The sequence below is a fragment of the Melospiza melodia genome, chromosome 11 (genome assembly GCF_035770615.1).
Source record: "Melospiza melodia melodia isolate bMelMel2 chromosome 11, bMelMel2.pri, whole genome shotgun sequence".
Lineage (NCBI taxonomy): Eukaryota > Metazoa > Chordata > Aves > Passeriformes > Passerellidae > Melospiza > Melospiza melodia.
The window spans coordinates 29761702-29784777 of record NC_086204.1 but is presented as its reverse complement, the minus strand read 5'-3'; the positions used below and the strand labels follow the sequence as shown (position 1 = coordinate 29784777).

The window sequence follows — 23076 nt, the reverse complement described above, 5'->3', positions numbered from 1 at the left end:
AACCTTTTCCTCTCCTACCTCCCCTTCATCTCCCTGCTGCTGACACTTAGTCAGAAATCACACAGACACACAATCCAGGAGAGAAAGAGGCAGGCAGAATATTCAATATCTATATTGAATATAATACTGCAGGAACAGCAGCAGTAGAATTTCCACACTTAAAGGATTAGAAAACCATTCTTCACATTTTTGCTAAGATAGTGATGACTGTAGTGCTGTTCTCCAATATTATTCCTTTGTTTTTCTTTAATATGAATCCTTTGCACCCCACAAATGCAAACCAGCTACACCTTTTTATTAATGAAATTTCCCCACATTCACTGTAAATAGTCTGAAGCTGCAGGTACAGAATGCCCTCCTCCCCACCACAGTGCCACCTTGTATTTTTGCACAGTAGGGCCTTTCATTCAAGATGTGAACCTGCATTACACAGGTGGGTGAACACGATTATCCAGCTTCAGTTGGATTGTTGAGAGTCCATGGCAAACCTGCAGCAGAGTCATTCCCTGAAGGGCAGATTGGTTTCCCTGGAGCCAGCACCCAGCCCTCTGGAGTAAAGACAACTTGCAAAAGAAAGAGTTTGTGGGATCAACCCACTAAGAAAGTTCCTCTCACTAATCAAAGTCATATGGAAAGAATTGCTTGAAAAAAAATCCCATTTCCTTAACAAACTCTTCTAAAATGGATGGAAGAGTCACAAGAAGAGGTTATCTATGTTTGTATTTTCAAGCCTCATCTTGAGTTTCATGTGTATGTACATAAAGTTGTGCATGTATTTAATGCCAGTGAAATAGAGAGACACCTCTGCATCACTGCCCTTTTGCTCCTTCTCTTCTTCCACCACACAGGCTGGGTTGAGGCCCTTGGAAAACATGACCAGTGACAGCGCTGCCCCGGCATGCAGTGATTTGCATCTTTCAGATTGCCGTTCTGCAGAAGCCATGGGGCTCAGAGCAGGAACACAGGCCAGGAACAGGCAGCAGGGGCAGAGCCCTAGAAAGGCTCAGCGAGCTCCTGGGTGCCCAGCACAGCACTGAGCAGCAGCCAGGCCTCACTCTCGAGCCTCACTGGTGTAAATGAAACACAAGCCCAAGTCTCAGTCCCTCAGGCGCTGCTCCAGGAAGGCTCTCAGGCGGGATCTGACTTTAAACACAGAGCTGGGCCCGCCTAAATCTCTGCTCTGTTTCCAGCCCCAGCCTAGGGGTAAGTGCTCTGCTGGACTGGGGCCTTGAGCAGGGATTGTTATTGAACACTTTCTCTGAGTCACCCTGCCGGTTCCTGGTGCCTCAGCAAACTTCATCTCTTTCCCATCCGCTGCATCCCCTGGTGTTCCTTGAACAAACACAGATGTCCCCACTTTGAGCACTGAGATTCTGCCACCACAGCCAGCTAGGAACCGGCAGATACTACATGCAAAGGGGACCTGCTATTTTCAGAGATTTCCTCAAGACAGGAGTAAATTAGCACCATTCACTGGCAAAGTGAAAAAAGGCAAAGTGGGGCAAAGGGAGCTGATAGGAAAGGGGAAATCAACAAAACAACATAGGAAAGGGAAAATCAAAATAACATAGGGAAGGGGAAATCAATGAAACAACATAGGAAAGGGAAAATCAAAATAACGTAGGGAAGGGGAAATCAATGAAACAACATAGGAAAGGGAAAATCAACAAAACAACCACCTCCATCCCTTCGTAGTAAAAAAGCCCATCCCAGTAGAAGAGAGATGTGTTGTCTCCGAGGGGAGCAAAGATAGAAGTTTTTGATAGAAAGCAAACCACCACCTACCACTCCAAAGTTATCACAGAAAACCAGTCAGCCCATCTCAATAAATCAATAACCTCTTAAACAGAAAAAATTAAATATTCTCAACACATAATACTTAAACAGCTCCAGAGGAGGTAACAGCTGGAGGAGTTTTCCCTCCCCACAGCCACTGCCTGGGGAGGAAGATCAGCAGGAGGAGCTCTCTCTTCTGGCTGTGGCTGATCAAAGACCAGGCCCTGCCACAGGATTTGCCTGCTGGGAAGCAGCAGAGGATGTGCAGCAGTGCCCTCTCCCAGCCTGGCCCAGAGCAGCCTCCCCTTGCTGTCACTGTCACAGCCCCGGGACCCCAAGGACACCCCACGGCACAGGGACAGAGAAGCAGCCGCAGCTCTCGGGCCTCCTCCCCATCCCTGCCCCACAGAGGCACCCGCAGACAGCACAGGAATCATCCCAGCAATCAAAGGGAACAGCTTTCTTCAAAGCTGAGCTGAAGAAACTGCTTTAACAGACCTCAGCACAGTCAGCAGGGGATCCCTCTGGAAAAACAAGACTCCCAAGGACCGTGAAGAAGAAAAACCACACTGGAGAGCAGAGATTAGAAAAGAGGAAAGAAACAGCATGAGGAGGAAGGGGTATCATGTGCTCTGCTAACTGCACCTCCTAATTAAAAGAACACAAGTGTGGCTCAGAGAAACAATGTGCCTGCACATCCCTGTACAGCACACGTTTAGAAAAGGGAAATATTCCTGCTCTTCCAAAGGCTGAAGGGTTTCCATTCATCTGGCTGCAGCATGTTACAGAACTGCCCAACAGCAAGGTAATCTCTGGAAAGCCTGGGCTGTTATTCATATATTGAAACATAAGTAAGATATTATTGGTTTGGAAGCTGTCAAGACATTCTCTGTGTGCTGCAACAGGAGTCAGAAGCAGACATTATTCAGCCCCTACCCAAGGCTTCTATTGGACACTGGAAAAATCAAAGACCAGAAATCCTTTGGGGTGTTGACATTATTTCCTAAACAAAATCATCGCCACTGTAGTTCCCCTTCACATAAAACTAATTTTATTTGAGATATAAAGCTTCTAATATAAACAAAGTTTCTGAAAGAAAAAACTGGTCAATCATTGCAGCTGCCACGGTGAATAATATTACAGATTTTTTATTTCTTAATACCCCTACAAGGTCTGGGCATGTGAACATCTGTAACCCTGCTCCCCAGTACCTTCTCCCCTGAAAATTAAAGTGGTACAGATGGATTTTTAAAAAAAATTTTAATAACCCTAGTCAGTAAAAAATGGAAAATAAGAAGAAAGCATTAAAAACTGCATTGTTATTGGTGTGCCTGTGTTGTATTAGCCCAGACATGTCTGTGCCTGGAAACAAATTGATTGCATCACTTGGTAAATCAGCCCCTCTGTGGAGAATGCACCAATCTCTCTCTGCCCAGATTAAAGAAGAAGCATCTGCTTATAAACACAAACCAACTGAGGAGCTGGCACTGCAGCAGCACTTCATGGCTTGTGTTCTCTGCTCCTCATCATGTGAGCTACAGCACATCTCTAACACCACATCAGGGGCTTCAGGTAAACCTCTAACTGCTCCATCTGCACAAAAAATCCATTTAAGGTGATTTTTTAAAAAATAAAATGCATGCAAAGTATGTGATGGAGCATTTATCATGGACTCTCTAATAATTCATTACCAGGGCTGGTACAGGATGCATTTATTGTGAATTTACTGGAGTGCAAGGAGGAACAGGTTTCGTCAAAATATCCTCCTGTGGCTTTAAAGATCCAATTAAGCAAAGCACATTCCCAAAATGAAAGAGATGCTAATAGAAAACATGGAAGCAGCTCTTGGCTGACACAAGAATCCTCAGAAACCCAAACAACCCCCAGGACCCTGAACTGCCAATGGCAATGATCCAGCAGAGCAGCTCAGAGGCACAGTCCCGAGTGGGCCCTGCTGCTCCCCAGGAGTGGAAAAGCAGCTGCTCTGTGGGATGTGCCCTCAAACCCCAGCATTCCTGAGCCAGCCTTTCACCACAGGCACAGCAAATCCCAAATTCAGTGTACAAAGGCACAGCAAATCCCAAATTCAGTGCACAACGTTCCCCCTCCAAAGCTCCGCCACAGCTCGGTCCCACAGAGGGCAAGCTTGTCATTAAAACACAAGAAAACAACAAAAAAATTTAAAAATCCACCCTGCCAAGCAGGCAGTAAAAGTGAATTTCTAAATATTTAGTGCAGAGGTGATCCTCCTGCATCTTCAGACATCCCAGGACCCGGGAATGAGCTGGGAGCCCCAGCAATAACGTGGATTAAAAGTGGCCCAGGGCAGAAAGTGCTGGTGCAGGCCAGGAAAGGGCTGCCAGACCCTGCCCTGCCAGGTGCACCCCTTTTCCAGCACATTTCCACCTGGGCTGGTGGCCAAAATAAACCCCCCAAGTCCCAAATCCCAAACATCAAAGATGAATGAGCACAAAGTATCTGAAATGTTTCCTAGTTTGGCTCAGACTGGGAAATTCTGCAGAACTCAGAAAGGATCAAGCTCTGTGCAACAGGAAAGAGACACTTGAAGCTGCCTCCCCTTTCACTTCATCTGAACAAATGTTTGATAAATTCAGCATAACGGAAAAATCCTGAAGATTATAAAATCCTTTCTCTACATATACAAAAATCACTCATTTCATAACTCTGTGCAGTGATGAAAAAGTAATAAAAGCCAAAAAAGCCACGTGAGAGACTGAAATGGGAGTTGCTTCCCAGTCAAAATTTAAAAGCACAGCGTTAAACATTTCCTTTTTTATCTTTATATTCCTCCAAAATGTGAAAAGTTCTTGCTCAGAGAGGTACTGCTCTCCTTGAACTGCACAATAAATTATTAAATATAGGTTCCAAGAACAAATACTGTCTCAAGTTGCAGCAGCTTTCACCAAGTACTGCAAATGTTTTCTTGACACACAAATGAAGTTAAAATTTGGAAATTATTTCGAGTTCCACGTTCAGTCTGAGAAATATCCCTCACAGAAACAGTGTATTTTCATTAGGATTTAACTGATTTATTAGTAGCCAAATGAGATACCTTTTGTGCACATTTTTGGAGGAAGAATTGGGATATTATCCTTAGGGTTGCTAGAGAGCACGAGAACATCTATGGAACAAAAAGTGCAACCATTTGCATTTGGCTGCTCATTTGAACCCCGTGAATATTTTTGGACAATATTTTGTTTGGAGAAATCCAATCCCCCCCTGAGCAGGATTTTCCTGTCTGCAGAGCCCTGGTCTGTCCTTCCCTGGGGCAGCCCTGGCAGAGCAGCCCTGTGTGCCCCCAGAGCTGAAGGGACACTCATCTTTCCCAGATCACACCAGCCCTGCTGCCCTGGCACGTGGAGCAGGAAGCCAGGGGAACACTGCATCCTGCCCCAGGACTGATCCCAAGGATTCCAGCTCCACACCTCCTGCACAGGGCATTGCCCAGCTCTGGGAAGGGCACAACCCCGGGATAAAACCATCCCAGTGGGCAAAAACCATCCCAGTGGGCAAAAACCCACAGGATAAAAATCCACAGGATAAAACCATCCCAGTGGGCAAAAACCCACAGGACAAAACCATCCCAGTGGGCAAGAACCATCCCACGGGACAAAAACCCACAGGATAAAAACCCACAGGATAAAACCATCCCAGTGGGCAAGAACCATTCCAGTGGGCAAAAACCCACAGGATAAAACCATCCCAATGGGCAAAAACCCACAGGACAAAACCATCCCAATGGGCAAAAACCCACAGGACAAAACCATCCCAATGGGCAAAAACCCACAGGACAAAACCATCCCAGTGGGCAAAACCCCAGAGGACAAAAACCATCCCAGTGGGGAAAAACCCATAGGACAAAAACCATCCCAGTGGACAAAAACCATCCCAGTGGACAAAAACCATCCCAGTGGACAAAAACTCACAGGACAAAAACCCACAGGACAAAAAACATCCCAGCAGACAAAACCCCACAGGATAAGAACCACCCCAGTGGACAAAACCCCACAGGGCAAAAACCCCACAGGGCAAAAACCATCCCAGTTTAGGATGGTCCATTTAGATACCAGAGATGCTGGGAACATTCAGGAGTTGTAGCAGTACAAAATATTTCTCCCATTCCTTTAAGCACCACGTGTATTTTGAGCCCAACAAAGTCCCTGAGAGGAACTGCACTTCTCTGTTTTTCAGGATAAAATGTTCCAGGACACTCTACGTTTGAAGTGTGTCTGGAAACAAAGCAGTAACAGCATTTTCTAAGGGGAAAAAAAGTGGATTTCAGTCTAAAACCAAGGAAAATCTATCAAAATAAATGTTCAGTGTACTTTGCTTGTGTACTGGTGACAAGTGCCATCATTAGCAGGCCTGAGTTCATTCTTTGGAGCTCTTTTAAGGCAATAATATCCCACACCAGGGGTGGGCACATCGTGACTTTCACGTGGAAAGTCTGTCTGTCTTCCTTTACACAGGAAATACTTCAGCTGGCTGAAAGCAACTGCCCACTGAAGTTACTAAAAGATTCATGACATGCATCCTCTAAAGGATCCTGGCAGAAAATCTGTCAGGCTCTGCTGCTCAGATTGACTGAATAATCAGCACTGCTCAGTGACTCAGCCATAACCAGGATCTTTAGGATCTTGGAGGATCTTTAAGACAGCAAAGCAAGCAGAGATCAAAAACTATTTCCCTGCTGCACCTCAGTCATCTTCAGTGTAATCCCCAACATCTCTGGTGTCAGTAATTCCCAGCAAGAACACAGCAACAAACAGCAGGATAAAATCAAGCCTCGATACCTGATGAAATGAAAGCTAAATTAGCACAATAATCCTTCAAGAACATAAGTGCCTCCTCAAGGAGCCTGACACCAGCTTATACAGGAAGGGCAGAAAAAAGCCTATAAAATTCACTTCAGTGGGATCAAGCAACAAAAGCTGAAGAAAGTTGAGCCTCCCATCACCACACATCCATCCCTTGCAACATTTCAAATGATTTTACAGTTCTCCTGACAGCTCTGTACATAGACACCTCTCAGCAAATTACATGGGATATACACACACCTAATCCCCCCTGCACTGCTGAGGCAGAACTCCTGCCCTCAGGCCCTGTCAGTTATTACAATTAGTCCAGGTGAAGTTACCCTTGATAATCTCAGGAGATAATACCTGGCAGCAGGAGCAGGATAACAGAACATCCGACAATTACAGGCTTTGGGTAGGGGATTTCTGCAGAGCTGACAACAAAATAAACAGCACCTGATGTACAGACCTGTGCAGGAGCCTGAACTCTGACTGTCCCCAAGCAGAGGCAGTGCCAGCATTGCTGTCCCTGCTGTGACCCTGCTGCATGGGCTGTGCTGCCTGAGGCCACAGCTTCACTCATTTACTGCCACAGAAAACTCCTGTTCAGACTTTGCTGCTGCATTCTGTCAAAGCTTTCTGAAAAGGGGGATTGCTCTTAGAGCTAACCATGGATTTTTACAGTTGGCTGTACCAGAGGTACTCCACAATCAATATGAGCCCAAAAACTTCACCCAGTGCTTCAGAGCTCCAAGCCCAGAATGACCTTGGGTGGGAGAACTGAACAGGACTGAGCCTTCTCTCTTGGATGAGGGAACCAAACACAACCATAAACTCAACTGAGCAACCTTAAATGTTCAGATTCCCAAAAATCCATGTAAAGGTGCCCTGCTTACAGCATCACTTCCACCATGAGATATTGTTACCCTACCAAAGGCCTCATGGCAAGGAAAAGCTGTCAGTTTGCAGGTGGTCTCTCCTTCTTTATTGCATGAATTCCCTGAAATTTCACTGTCCCTGCTATCGACACCAAGACCACCTTTTCCTCTTTCCCCAGTACCAACTCTCAACTTCTGAAGTTTTCAAGACAGATCAAAGAACCTCCCCAGAACCATTAGGACCTACAGAAATGTTCAAAGTGTGATCAGTGCCAAATGTGGCTCCCCAGTGAAACCAGTTCAGGAAGGAAGGAGTGGCCCAGTTCACCCAATGCCCAACCTAATTTGTCTCACCCTGAACAGCTCAACCAACAAAATATTGATGTTGACATTCCCTGGAGGCTTTCAGCCTGAAATGAGAGGGGTTGGTCACACACTCCTCACATCAGGCCCATATTTGCTGCTGGGAAAAGTAAGAGACAACAGATTTTTAAGAGAAAATTGTCTAAGTTCTGCACATAAAATACTTTCAAGTTTGTGAATATTTTACTGCTGCTCAGGGGTCAGAAATACTCATTAGGATTTAAAGAAAGATCAATCACAAACAGAATGCAAGAACACAAATCACATCCTACAAACAGGCTCTCCAAAGCAAAAGAGCAAATCAGATACCGTCTCTTCCTATAGAACACAAGAAAATCAGGTCAGTATTTTCTTTTAATCCCTGATGAAATATAATTTTGCTAATAAGATACCCCTTCAGTGAGAGAATGCCTTTGCAGCTTCTTCCCTTGCCTGGGCCTCTTTTTGGGAGAATTTGTGTAGCAGAGGGGAGTGAAAGGAGAAAAAACCCTTCAAGAGTTTTTACCAGGGTGTCCCAAGGCCCTCCCAAAGCTCTTTGCTGTGCTAAGAATGCAGTTTATACACAGGTAAAATGCTGCTGTTCTTAATATATTGAAAAACACTTTTTTTTTTTTTCCCCAACACAGAGCAACAAATCCTGCACAGAGAAGATAATGACAACATCCAGCTTATGGGAATGACCCAAAACTTGGGAGAAAAGGGGTCTGGAGCTTCAATGGTGCTCCACTGCTGCATCCACTAGAATGCATTCTGTTATCCCACAGCAGGTTTCAATTATTCATCTCTTAATCAAATTCAGATTGACTTCTTTAAAAGGATGCAATTTTAACAATAAATCTCATGGACAGTGTTAATTAAAAGCTAAATCTTGCCCTGAGCTGGACGCCCAAGGTCTATGAGAATGTTCACAGCCCATTTATTTACTGCAGCATTGTGTCAGTTATTGAATTACAGTAAATTAAAAACACAGTGACAGAGCAATAGCAGAAATGAGCGAGGCTTGTTGCATCTCACTTACAAAGGTTGCCAGACTTGGGCTCTGTCAGGCTGCCAAGAAAAGTGAATGTAAAAGTCAGGGGCCCTCGGTTCAGAAACATCCTCTGGTGAGCATGAAGGGTTTCAGCCTCAGAGATGCCAGCAGGCAGAAGCAAAGGTGCACCACGAGCTCTTCCCTGGCCTCCTGAAAGCATTTAATGATATAAATCCATCTTCCTGACAATCAGCTGGGAATTAAATGACCTCTTGTCACTGCAGGTGAAACTCACTGAAAGCAGAGCTCAACGTGGTGCTCTCTCCACTCAGCACGTTCTGGAGAAAAAGAGATGTCTCCATCGTGCTCCAGATTTTCATTAAATGCACAGAGAGATAATGTGTTTTGTAAAGAAAAACCCAAACATATGGAATGAATAATTAGCATACACAAAAAAGAATTGAAAATGAAAACGCGCAGAACGCTTGTTACTTATACAGCACATCAAGGACTCCAGAGTAAACAAAACAATTACAAAGACACTTCCTTTCATTGGCAGCCAAGTTCATTTTGGAGAGGAGATGCTCACCCATGATAACTGACCCCTTACAGGAAAAACTGGGAGAGGCAAGAGCTGTTGTAAATACAGTGCAGACTGCACAGGGCTCGGATGCACATTAACTGCACACAGTGCCACAGGTGAGATGGTCCCTGTACAACAGGATCATCCCTCTCCATGAGCAGATATTGTACAACAGGATCATCCCTCTCCATGAGCAGAGATATTGTACAACCCTGTACAACAGCATCATCCCTCTCCATGAGCAGAGATATTGTACAACAGGATCATCCCTCTCCATGAGCAGATATTTTACAACCCTGTACAACAGGATCATCCCTCTCCATGAGCAGAGATATTGTACAACCCTGTACAACCCTGTACAACAGGATCATCCCTCTCCATGAGCAGATATTGTACAACAGGATCATCCCTCTCCATGAGCAGATATTGTACAACAGCATCATCCCTCTCCATGAGCAGAGATATTGTACAACAGGATCATCCCTCTCCATGAGCAGAGATCCTGTACAACCCTGTACAACAGGATCATCCCTCTCCATGAGCAGATATTGTACACCCTATACAACAGGATCATCCCTCTCCATGAGCAGAAAGCTTGGCAGAGGTTCTGCAAAGAGGACCTCACTTGAGGAAAACCAGGTCTAGTCTCAGTTCTAACACTGATTTTGTGTTTTTATTGTCTGACCAAGCTTGTGTCTTCCTGAGACCTCTGTGTGCTCACAGCCACATTCATCTTTGAGGACAGAATGACTGAAGCTGAATTCAGAGAGAGAACAAACCCCCTCTACACCTTAAATGTTCCTCAGGAGCAGATGGCAACATGGTTAGAGCTAAAGGCCCTCAAGAATTTTGAAATTAAGGCCACCCAAATCCCAATCCCTCCTTGTCCAGCACGTGTTCCTGCTCTGCAGGAGCAGTCATGGTGTTGTGTATGGAGCAGCCACAGCAGGGACAGGCTCATTACATTCACACCCTCCATCCTCTAAAGCTCAGCTCAGCATCTTCAGGGGGGACTGAGCCACCAGAGCAGCTCTGCAGAGGAGCACCCACGCTGTGGCTGTGGAAGAGCACATCCTTCCAGAGGCAGCCTTCAGTTCCCAGGGTAGGAGAAGCATCCCCTGCTCCATTCCCAGCCTCTGGGATGTGTGAGGAGGTTACAAAGCATTTTTCCCTGGCTTATCTCTGATCTTTCCATTTCCCATGGCCTGCTGCTGCTCCAGCTCCCAGCCCCACCACTCCAGCTCCTTCCTGGATCTGCCTGGAGCAGATGTTCAGGGCTGTGCTGCAGACAGACAGAGCATCTGGGAACGGGACAGGGGGACAGCCCTGGGAGGGAAGGAGCAGAAGGTCACAGGAAGCCCTTGTGCCGTATCAGTTTCAGCATATGACCTGAGCAGCTTGAAAGAGAGCTTTTAATAAAATGCAGGCTTCCCCCAGAGCCTGCAGGAACTTTTCTCAAGAACTCACCCAGTTATGAAACCTTCCCAGTGCATACTGGGATGGCAAAGTCCTAACTTAAATCTAGTCCCAGATATCTGAGAGTGAGTGAAAGCACATCTCTGCACAGCTCAGGGCTTACAGAGACCATGGAACATCTGCACAAAGTGCCCAGCACTTCTGCTCCAGCTCCTGGGGACAGTGGCTGCCTGTACACACAGGGACTTGCCTTGTTATTTTTTTTTCTCTGACACAAAAAGCAGACAGATTTTCTTTGCCTTCAACATTCCCAGGGCATGATAAATACGCCCAGGATTCCTGTCTCCAATGTGACATCATAGAATCACAGAATCCTGAGCTGGAAGGGACCCCAAAGGTCCATCCAGTCCAGCTGCTGGCCCTGCACAGACACCCCAACAATCCCACCCGTCCCTGGGAGCATTGTCCAAATGTCCAAACACTCCTGGAGCTCTGGCAGCCCTGGGGCTGTGCCCATTCCCTGGGAGCCTGTGTGGTGCCTGAATACCCTCTGGGGGAAGAGCCTTTTTCCTGATACCCAGCCCAAACCTCCCCTGACCCAGCCTCAGCCATTTCCCAGAGCCACTGGTAACAAGAGCAGAGAGGTCAGAAAATCTCAGCTGGGTTAAGCCAGGCCCGGACCAGCACCCCCAAACTGGCACGTTGCAGCCAAGAGGGACACAGCAGCCAGCCCCACCAACACCATGACCCAGGACATGTCCTGCAGGACCATTCTGTGCTGTCCTTCACCCTCTCTGATCAACCTGACCCACTCAGCTCTCCAGAGGGGTTTGTTACAACAGGATATCAAGCCCCAAAACCCCACAGAACTCAGTGAAGCAGCAAAGCAGCCCCGACCTGAGCCTGGTCCTGCTCCTGCCCTGGGTGTGAGCTCCATGGGGTGAACCAGCAGGGAAAGGGCAGCTCTGCACACACAGCCCTGGCCCCACAGCCCATTTCTCCCTGGCAGTCCCTCCTCCATGCCTTCTGCTCCTCTCGGTGACCACTCTGCACCATTTTTCCAGGAATCCTACCTGGCAATCATCCTCCAAATCTGTGTCCATCCCACCAACAGGAACCATGGGATTCTTTCCACAAGCTCTTCCTTTCATCTGCTGCCCTGCAGATTTCCTTGGAACAGTGGCACTGCAGAGTCTCCACTTGAGGAGGGGATCCTGGAAAGCAGTCTCCCTCACGCTGGGATGCTGGCATGGAACAGGCTGAGCTTATTGCTTTCCTCACCAAAGGGTTCCTTTCTCAGGCTACTTCTTTTCCCCAAGCTGCCTGACTTTGGCAGAGCACCATTTTCAATATTGCACTGCATCAGAGTCCAAATATAGGCAAGTTCTTTTCTTTTACATTATATTCCTTGGAGGACTTCAAAGAACTTTACTATTAAATAACAGCAATATTTAGAGTTTTATCATCACATCACACACTAGTATAATATAGATCTATATTTAAGGTGAAATTATTCAGTTTTTCCACCTTGGCAAACTTCACAGTGTAGCCCCCCCTGGCTCTCCTGTTGTTCCAGCCCAATTAAATGACTTTAAACATGTCCAGGGCTCTCACATGCCACACTCCTGGCAAGGACAGCAGTGACTCTGCTTGTAAACAGACAGGAAAAAAAAAAAAAAAAAAACCAAAAATCTGGAACATCCTCTGCAGCACCTGACCAAATGAAACTTTACACCAAATGTAGAATTCCAGGAATTTTAAAGCCCTTCATCATAAAGGATGTAAAAGTGCAATCACCACCCCCACAGAAGCATCCTCAGCTAACACCAGCATTTTGTTTTTATTTACAAAGAATCACTGACAACTGCTGTCATTTACTCATTTCACTGCTGTTCCATTTATACATGTGCAGATCCGTTGACTTTCAACATCTCCTTGATTACAATGAAAAAGAAATAAGAGAAGCCCTGCAAATTCACTTCATTATTCAGCTCTTTGGGGCTGGGGCAAACCCAGAATTGCTTTGAGCTCAGCTCTGGGGAGCTGATTTCAAGACACAGCACGGGGTTTGCTGGTTTTTAAAAGCAGGAACCTGGATCAAAGGCAGCACCTTAACAGCAAAATAACTGGATTTGCTACTGGTTTAAGTGCCTGGAGAGGGAGGAGTGTGTCAGACGCAGGCTGGGTGTGAGAGCTCCACCTCTGCCCGGCGCCGTGAGACTCTCCAGCTGTGCCAGCTGTGATTTCCCCGGGATACCCACCCAAGGTGAGAGCACACCAGGCAGCAGCAAACACCTCGGACAAACAATTCCTGCTTCTGGAGACACAACATTTCACACACCAAATTCGCAGTTGAGGATGACTGAGGGGTTTTTTGGGTTTTTGTTTCCAGGGCTTGGGGAAGGAAAGGTTTACACTTTTTCTTTTGTCTGAGTTAGCTTTCTACAAGCTCCTGGCTCGCAAGACAATCGCTGTGTGTAAAGCAGCTGCATTTAGTTAGAGATTTTTTAAAAGAGTTTTCAGCTCCGAGGTGCTCTTTGGAGTCCCAGCAGACCGCTGGATTCCTACATCTGTTTCTAAAGAGCAGGATCCAGTGTCACACCTCAGGGAAACTCTTTTTTCCTGCTCTTTGCCTACTCAAATCCATGCACAAGCTTTAAAATACTCCCCTGCCTAACTCTCATTTGCAACACTTTAAATCCCGGCGAGGACGTAATTAACACAGCAGTTTCAGTAGAAGTTAATTATGGAAACAAAGGAACGATGTCCTGAAGATAATTTGCTGCTACTTCAAGCCACTTTTGTCAAGAAATACAAGGCTGCAACCTCAAACAGTGACATCTAACCTCATCCTCTTAGAGGCTTAAGGCAACAAAAGCATTTTGTTTGTTTTTAAACTCATTCCTGGATAGGCTGAAGCAGCAGCCTGTGACCCAGGGATGAAACAATTAACCACAGGGACTAATCAAGAGCTGTGCAACTTTATCTCGCAACTTCCAAGGAAATCAGCAGCACCCCTACAATCTGAAACACAATCTGGAGATCTGCGGGCTTACTCCAAGCTTTTAAAATGTTTTTCTGTTACTCACACGTCTTTCATTGTGACTCCTCACAAAGTTCCACGATCTGGAAGAACAATAATGGAGCTGAACTGGGAATATCCAGAGCCACATGCTGCAGAAAACGTCCAAGCTGGAGAGGTGCTGCTCCTTAAATTGACATTAACTTGGTGTTTTTATTTGGAACGCTCGGGCCAGCCCCTGAGCACCCTAAAGGCAGTGAATGGACAAAGATTTTGGGGTTTTTTTGCTCCCTGCAAGGAAAGGTCATGGACAAAAAGGCAGCAGCAGGAGACTGTGGTCCACATTCTCCTTCTGAACATGTCAGGGTTAAAGGGTAGGGACTGAAGATTCCATCTGGGCTGGGTTTCTGATAGAGCAAATTCTATTTACCCAACCACTACAGTCACCTTAAAGAAACCTGTAAAGCTTTTTAGAACAGGCTTTTTCTTTGTTTGGTTTTTTTAATTGGTGTTGGACGTTCAGGTTCCCTTGTTCTTCCACAAAACCTAGTATGTGGTTGAACATGTAATAGATGTCTATCTATAAAAAATTTAAAAAATCACTTGATCTGCCCATGAATCCACGCTGTAAGCATTTGCCAAAGATATTATTCAAAATACAGGAAATACTTCAGTGTGGAGAGTAACTGTACATAATCACAGATCACAGTCCAGGCTGGAAGGGAACTGGAAGGATCACCTGGTCCAGCTTTTTGTGGGAAAGGGAGATTATCCACTCCCATCTTGGAAACCTCCAGCCACGAGGATTCCACCACATCCCTGGGGTGGTAATTCCAGTAAATTATTGTTCTCACTATAAAAAAAACAAAAAAACTGCTTTCTTATATTGAGCTGAAACCCTTCTTGGTGTAACTTGTACTACATGAGCTGTGCTGTAATGACTACATTAATACATAAGGACTAATAATAACAATATTAATATATTCACATACAGGTGAATTCATTCTTTCTTAGGTACTTCCCAGCAGAATGCACAGAAAATAAGAAATTGTCTGTTTCAGACCCAATGTGATTAATTGTTTTATGTTAATGGGGTTTTATTTTTCCCTTCCAGGCTCTTTGAAATATGGAAAAAAAAAAACAAAAACAACTTGCATTGCCCTAAAGCTTTGAAACCATCTTAAAAACCAGGGGGAAATAGCCTTTTTTGCCCCTTTAAAAAATACAGCCATTTGTTAAGCACAGACAGCACTCCCTGGAGACACTAGAAAACGACTTTTGAAAATTTTCCCATTGAGATGTCATGAAGAATTCCCACCCCAAGCTAGAACTCCTCCAGCCATTGAATGTGCACCACGAGGCTCCCGGGACGTGGGGAAGTCATTCCAAGAGCTCCACTCCCTCTCTCAGTGCCGGGAACAGCATCCTCAGGGACAGCGGCACCAACCCAGGCTCAGCGACACCGCAAGACTTTCATCTGCTAGCTACAAGCACATTTTAAAGGCAGTTATCCCACAGTATTTACAATTTTAGCTTTTTCCACCAACTTTCGCTCTTTAGCGTTCACTTTTTTTCACTTCTTTAGCTATTAAATACAGGCATATTATCAAGCAGCACTGCTCCGAGTGGGTTGTGATTGAAGCACCCACCACAAACCGCTCTGGAGGAGCCGGAGCTCACGTACATCCAACTCTCAGAGAAATTCTCATGCAGGCGTCCAAAAACACTGCTCACTTTTTACTGCCTTGGCCTGAAGGAATCAGTCTTTTTCCAATTCCAGCTTTCCCAGCTCCAAGGTCCCTTTATGCCTGGGCTACGCTATGTTTTACACATAAATCCCTGGCAAAAAGGCTGGAGTCAGATAAAGCAGAACGATCGCGGGATAAATATCACTTTCTAAGAGCAAAACGGAGACGCTTTCTTTTGGTTGCAAATAAATAAACACATAAATAAATAAACAAACCTTTTTGAGGGGTACAAAATAGGTGGGATGGCGAAACAAGCACTGAGAGCGGCTCTGAGGGCCGAGTCCCCAGTGCGGTAACACACCTCGGGCACCATCAATCACGGACCGCAAAGCGGGACCGCCTGGCAGTGCTTACGCTGGGAACGCTCACCGGCCCCAACACTTGCAAAGAGCTTTTTTACGAAGCAATTAAACACGGACCGAGCATAAAACCCCGCGCTGGTTAACGGGAGGCGGCGCGGGGCCAGCGGGGCTCCCCTCGGTGCCGGCCCGGCCGCTCTCCCTCATCCCGGCCGGGACCGCCGCCCGCCCTGTCCCGTCCCCCTTACCTTGCGTGGCGTCCCCGGGCTCGGCGCGGCTCCCCGCTCGCAGCAGCAGCAGCAGCGGCAGCAGCAGCGGGAGGCTCCCGTCCGCGCCGCCCGGCTGCTGCATTCCTGAGCCGGCGCTGCTCCCGCATCCACCGCGGGGCCGCCGCTGCTCCGTCCCGCGCTGTGCCGGCGGGCGGGCGGGCGGGGAAGGCGGCGCGGGCGGGGAGGGAGCGGGGCCGGGCCCGCCGCCCTGAGCCCGGCCCGCTGTCAGCGCTGCCCGGCCCCGCAGCGCCCCCGCGCGGCCGCCCGCGCCGCCCGCCGCCGCCATTTTGTCCCCGCGCGGAGGGGCCGCCCGCCCTCCGAGCCCTCAGAGCCGCCCCTCAGAGCTGTGAGGGCGGCGGTGCGGGGATGTCGCGTTCCCTTCTGAGGGACAATCCCTGCGGGATGTCGCGTTCCCTTCCCCAGGGACAGTCCCTGCGGGATGGTCGCGTTCCCTTCTGAGGGACAGTCCCTGAGGGGATGTCGCGTTCCCTTCCTCAGGGTCGGTCCCTGCGGGGATGTCGCGTTCCCTTCTGAGGGACCGTCCCTGCGGGATGGTCGCGTTCTCTTCGTCAGGGCGATCCCTGCGGGATTGTCGCGCTTGCAGGGGTAACGCTTTGGGTAACGCAGTTGGATTATCGAGTCCAGCCTGTGAGCAGACACAATCATAGAATCGAGGTGGAAGGGAGGGAGTATTGCGGGTGATGTGGTCCAGCCTGCCTTCTCCAACATCCCAGAGCCCATGGCATGGGGTTGTGTCCAGAGGGTTCTGAAATGTCTCTAGTGAGGAAGACTCCACACTCATCTCTGGACAATCCGTTCCAGTGCATGGTCATCCACACTGGAAAGGTTTTCTTCCCTTCCCCAGGGTCTGCGAAACATCCTGTAACCGCAGTCTGTGGGATTACTGCACTCTGAGGGGCACACTTTCACAGAATCACACAAATGTGGAGGTTGGAAAAGACTTCCAAGACCATCAAGTCCAACCTGTGATCCATCCCCACCTTGTCAACCAGCCCAGATCCCAAATATGCTTTCCCCTCTCTCTGGTGACTGGAAACCAAGATTTTGGGCAGGAGGGTTGGAGTTCCCTTATGCCAATGGTGGATAACACTGCCAAAGCTGGTTGAAGCTCCTAGCAGTGATAACTACTTTCCATCCAGGAGAATGATCACATTTCTGGGATGCTTAGATTAGGTTTAGGGTTTCAAAAGTCAGCAACTGTTTAATAAAAAGCTCATAAGCAGAGTGGAAACAAGGACAAGATTAAAGGAATTTCCCCCTCACTTCCTGCTAGATCAGATCCCTTAGGCTTTTCTTCTGCCATATGAATCTTGTATTTCTTGTCAGACACTAACAGAGTTTCAAGAGGAGGAAGAAACCCAGATAAACATCTGGCAGCGTGTTAGGGAAGAGATTGAGGTCTGGAACCTCCTTCTTCTCACAGATACTAACATGCCCATGTACCTCCTCTCAGCAGCCAGGAAAAGGACAAGAGATTATCCATTTTCTCGGGAAAACTGGCCAATAAACAAACAGGGATGAAATGGATGAGGTGTGTGGAGGTTGATGTGTTTTAGGATCTGGTGTGACACATGGAAGGGACTGTCAGCTGCTGGCACCTGAGTGCAGTTTCTGCTGCTTTAAGTACTTGAAGCATCACCCCCAATCCAGGTGAACAAAGCAGGCCCAGCTCCAGCCAGGACCATCAGGCTGGTTCATGGTGGCAGGTCTGAGATCAGGCTGAGAACCAACAGCAGCTCCAGGGCCATTCCTCAGGGACCATTCCAGCAACATGGGACATTCTAGACACTGGGGCTGCTGACAGGTCCGTAGGGATGAGACAGGTCTGAGGTGAAGCAGGGAATGAGAAAGGTCTGAGGTGGAACAGGGAATGAGACAGGTCTGAGAGAGAACAGGGAATGAGACAGGTCTGAGGTGAAGCAGGGAATGAGAGAGGTCTGAGGGGGAACCGGGAATGAGACAGGTCTGAGGTGAAGCAGGGAATGAGACAGGTCTGAGGTGAAGCAGGGAGTGAGACAGGTCTGAGAGAGAACAGGGAATGAGCCAGGTCTGAGGTCAGTCCGTGCATCAGGAGGGTCCATAGCCCCACCCAGGGATGCTGCAGGGACAGACTCTAAGGGGAACAGGGCTGAGCTTAAAGAGAGCCCCAGCAAGGTGGGGTAGGACTCATTAAGAGCTCTGAGTGTCCTCAGGGGCCTGACACTTGTCCTGGAGATAGGGAATAGCAGGAATAGCAGGATTAGCAGAGCTGTGCCAGCAGGAAGGTCCGGCCATGCAGCTGGGATTGCAGTGCTGCCCACCAGCCCAGGCTTGCCTGACCCCCTGAGGTGACATTTCGGGTTATTTCTGACTGATCTAACAGCAAGAAAACCCCTCATGTGTTTCCTTGTGTTCCCCCAGGCCAGTCCATTCCATGAAGCCTCTGGTGAGAGGGAATGGGAGCTGTGTTCCCGGGGATCAGCAGCTGGGTCTGATTCCCCACAGCTGCAGGAGTGTTGGATCCAGCAAAGGTGAGGGGGACCCTTCTGCAGGGTCTCCACTGAGCCACTGCTCTTGGCAGCAGCTGCTGCTCCACCTCTTCAGCTCCAGCACAGGAGTGTTTCCTTCATCCCTCTGCAGTAAGATGTCCATGAGATCCAGATTCCTCTGAGCTGGGCACATGGATAACCCACTAAAGACACAAAAAACTCCGTGGCAGCTGCAGAAACTAAATGCAGATTCTCCAAGGTCTCTTTTAGCTTCGAAGTTTTAGCTCCATGCAGCGTGAGAGGATAAATCATTTATAATTAAAAAACAAACCACTTATTTTTAGCTGCAAATCTACCAAAGTGCATGCAATTAGCAGATATAAATCATTTCCTGGCTTGCAGGCTGCTCAGCACAGCACATAAATGAAAGTTAAAACATACGTTTGGGGAATACGTGGTACATCTGCTCTCAATCTGCGGCATTTGGAAATCAATACAAATATTCTCCCTGCTTTAACATGCTGCAGTCTGTCATCCCACAGTGCAAGGGCTAGAAATATATAAAACAAAGGGACTGGAGTGGACACAGCCCTAAAGACCCCAAAATGGATAGCAGGGAGTGTCCACAGTGATCTGGTGGCAAAAAGAATTCCAGGTAGGGGTCAACACTGGCTTGGGAGGACAAATTGGAGTTTCTCCTCATGGTCTCAGGATGCTTGGGTGATGAAGTGCACACATAAAGCTTCAGAAGGTGACTCCGGGGGAAGAATCAACCATTTGATACATGGCCACATATTTTAAAACAACGACGGGCTTGTAGTCAATATCTTTGTGGAATTAGTTCCCGCAGGGAAAATGTATTATCCACAAAACTTTCTTATTCTTCTTCTTTTTTTTTCTTTTTTTTTTTAATGAAAAGATAGCAAAGAAGCTGTCTGGGAATGATTTGTAAGTACAATAAACCTCACAAGAGGATGATAAGCAAAGCATTGTAAGAGAATCGTGTCAGAAGTACAGCAAAAGAAAAGAGAAACATTACACATTTGTAGTTACTGACAATGTGTGTTCTTAAGTATCATGTCACATTAGAAAAGAATCCTTGTTTTCCTTTCCAGCTTTCACTAATATTCCTATTAATCTGTACCAGATTTTTTGATTCCACCATTTGAGGCCATATCAATCACCCTTTTCCCCTTGAAATTCAACTGGAATTACACCAGCGTGTTCAGGCTTCCAGAGTGGAAGCTGGAAGTGAGGGCAGAACTTCCCTGGATTCCCAGAATCTGTGCATCCGTGGAAAGACCCAGCGTAAATCTGATTTCACCATGGATTTTCCAATTATAAGGTGGAAAAAAACTGTTTCTGTTACATTTAAAGTTGGAAGATTTAGACATAACTTACACTGAGTTCTTTAGGGAAGGAATTCTGTCTGATGCAGGTGAAATCATTGCCCACTTGGTGCCAGCTTTATTTTCCAGTGGAGTTTCAGGAGCAAGTGCAGCATAAATAATGTGTTTCCTTAAAAGGGATGGGAGATGTGAGAATAAATAGTTTTCTATTTGTTATGTTTGATTTTATCTTTTTCTATTATATTCTGTTCTTCTGTCCTGAAGGCAGCACACCAGGCCAGTAAGGAGGAAGTGCATTTGTGCCAGTATTTGCAACAGCTCCATCTCCTCAGGTGGGATTTTTCCTTTGCTGTGGGAGGAAAGCAAAGGCTCAGCAGCCACAGGGAAGGTGGCAGGGAGACTGTGGGGACAGGGGACAGGGGTGGCCCCAGGGCACAGGGACATCAGGAGCTGCAGGTCAGCCCTGTTCAGATCATTTCGTTCAGTCTGTGGTCTGGGAGCACTTTGAGAATTGGCAGAAAACTACAGAAAAGATGAAAGGAAAAGCCTTGAAATAGACCACAATTCTTTCATGTGTGGATTACACTGGAATTTTATATATATAAATAAATATACATATATTTATGTCTCAGGAGGACTCTGTTCTTTACATCCCTGAATTCCATACCTCCATAACATGAAGTGTCACCCTTCTGGGAAAAGGAGGGTGACAATGGAACACAAACAGCAGCAACTATTTAATAACACATGCAAATATTGGCACACTTATTGCACATTAGTTTTGTTGTTATTGTGACTTTATTTTCGGAACTGGCACCCCAGCCTTTCAGGGCAGCTGACATCCATTGTGCTGGGCACTTTGGAATGTTTCATTTAAGGACATGGTGCAGTCAGTGGGTGAAGTGTGTGACAGCAGCAATTCCAAACACTCATCCAGGCTGGGCATTCACACCTCGGGTGCTGAGCTTTGTAATTATCCTTAAAGGAAACTGCAATTATTTGATGCCATTCTCATTAGCTCCAGAAGGGAGCCAGGAAAAGAAGGACATGGATTTACAGCTCAGTTTGGACATGACCAAGTTGTCCTTTTGCAAAACACCTCAGGTAGTTTCAGGTGAAATTGCTCCATAGCTTCCAAGTTCCTCACACAGAGTTTGTTTGCTTCTAAAAGGAATCAACCAAAATCTGATTCAGAGAGAAGGTTGTTAGGGCAGTAGTTTGGAAAACTGAACCAATATTACACCCAACAGTCATAATCCATCACTTCCCACCACTTGCTGGGAGCCCCAGCCCTCCCTGCCAGGAAGGGCCATGGAATCTTTGGGATGAATGAGGAGATTTCATCACCTTCCCAAATATCCTCACCTCTGTGGCCAGGCACATGAGGCAGTAAAACACTTCAATGGCAAGAGGAAGGAGAACATCACAGTTTTTGCAGGAGAAAAAGAGATTCCAGGTCTGGTGGTTTGACAGGTTAATAGGAAGGCCCCTAGTCAGCTTTACAATTTATTTACTTGCAAGTCTACTCAGGGATTTGGCATCTTAAACAGGTTTTTACTCCAACAACATTTCAATTCACCTTTAAGACTTCCAATTAAGACAAACACAGGGGATCCAGGGCTGGAATTTGCATGGAAGTTAGCAGGGGGTTGGCAAAGCCCTGATAGCAGGGTTTAGGTATCAGCTTTATAGACTTGTATTGTCCTATCTAACATCTCGTATTTTCCACTCATTTTGCATGTAAAACTTTTATTGCTATCAGCATGAGTTTAGCACAGAGCTAACCCAGAGATGTGCCCCAACATGAGCTGAGGTGCCCCCTTCACTCACAACAATTTGGCTGCACTAAATCCTTGTGGTGGATGTTTGGTTTAGCTCCCCCATAAACCTCGTCTGCTGGATTTATATATTTTGGCTCCTTTTCTTGTGACTCTGGTGGCTGAATTTGGGATGGGTTTAAGTGACTGCAGTCCCAGTGGCAGCAGCAGCAGAGCTGCAGCACAGTGGGGATTTCTCCTTGTGTAAATACAGGGTTTGTCTGGCAGGATGCTGAGGGCACCGACCTGCTGGGGTTTCAGTGAGATCCCGGAGGGCTCAGCACCTCCAGGGAGAAATTCCAGCCCCAAGAGTGTCTGTGCTGCCTCTCTATGGCCCTTTGTCCCAGCTCACAATGCAGCTGCTTATCTCCTTGTGAATCACAAACACTAAAATGTTTATTTTCCTGTCTTATGAAGGCTCACTTCTATCTGCAGCAAAGAATTATGTCAATTATGAGGATGAGGAAGATTATTATGAGGATGATGAAGACATCTTCTCCCTCTAAAACTCTGTGAAATTTAGCTCTCTCTCATGTGGGTGTGGGGGTTTTAAATAAAGTAGTATTTCAATAATGGCTTCAGTGGGATTCTTTAATTCTTTTCCTCTATTTAGAGTTGATTATTTTTTTAAATCCATTTCAATTCCAGTGAAAATGGCTCTGATCTGATAAAGGAGATGAAGTCACTGCACAGGCTTACTATTTTATTTCCATACAGTTTGAAAGTTTTGTTCCCTGCAGTGTTTTGGAGCCCAGGAGTATTCATCTGTTTTGTAAAAGGAAAGTTCTACGGAACAACATTTGGTCACTGTTGTCTGAATTTCATTATTCTGTTCTCCAGACTAGCAGAGGGGAAAAGTGCAAGTTAGCTGGGTCACAGTCTGAAATGTGAGAGCAGTCAACTTTTTCTGAAGTTTATGGGAATGAAAGGAAATTTAATACTGTTCAAAAGAAAGATTTAAAGTTGCATCATGCGAAAACAATTGGAGAAGTTTAATCCCGAGGTCTTGGGTTATTTGGTAACTTACATGACCATTTGTCAGCCTGCAAAAGATGAAGTTGGCTTTGCCTCTGTTAACAGTTGGCCTCTGTTTTGGGGTGGTTCTGCAGTGCCAAAGGAACAAACAGGAGTTAGAGTGGGTGCTCTAACAGAGCACTGCTCCTTCCATGCTTGTGCAGCCTTTCAGCTCCTGCACGGGGAACATGTGCTGACAGGGGACAGGGGCTGCAGGGCCTGACAGCTCCTCAGGCTCCCAAAAACTCAATACATATCCATCATTT

General features: G+C 46.7%; 1 protein-coding gene across 1 annotated transcript in view; it reads right to left on the bottom strand.

The window, feature by feature from the left end:
• The window catches only part of ROR1 (receptor tyrosine kinase like orphan receptor 1), a 152892-nt gene extending 136669 nt beyond the window's left edge, over positions 1–16223 (bottom strand). Inside the window, exon 1 of the mRNA XM_063166276.1 lies at positions 16121–16223. Within this exon, the coding sequence (XP_063022346.1) occupies positions 16121–16223 (103 nt within the window). The remainder of the gene's footprint in view (positions 1–16120) is intronic.
• Positions 16224–23076: the final 6853 nt, after the last annotated feature.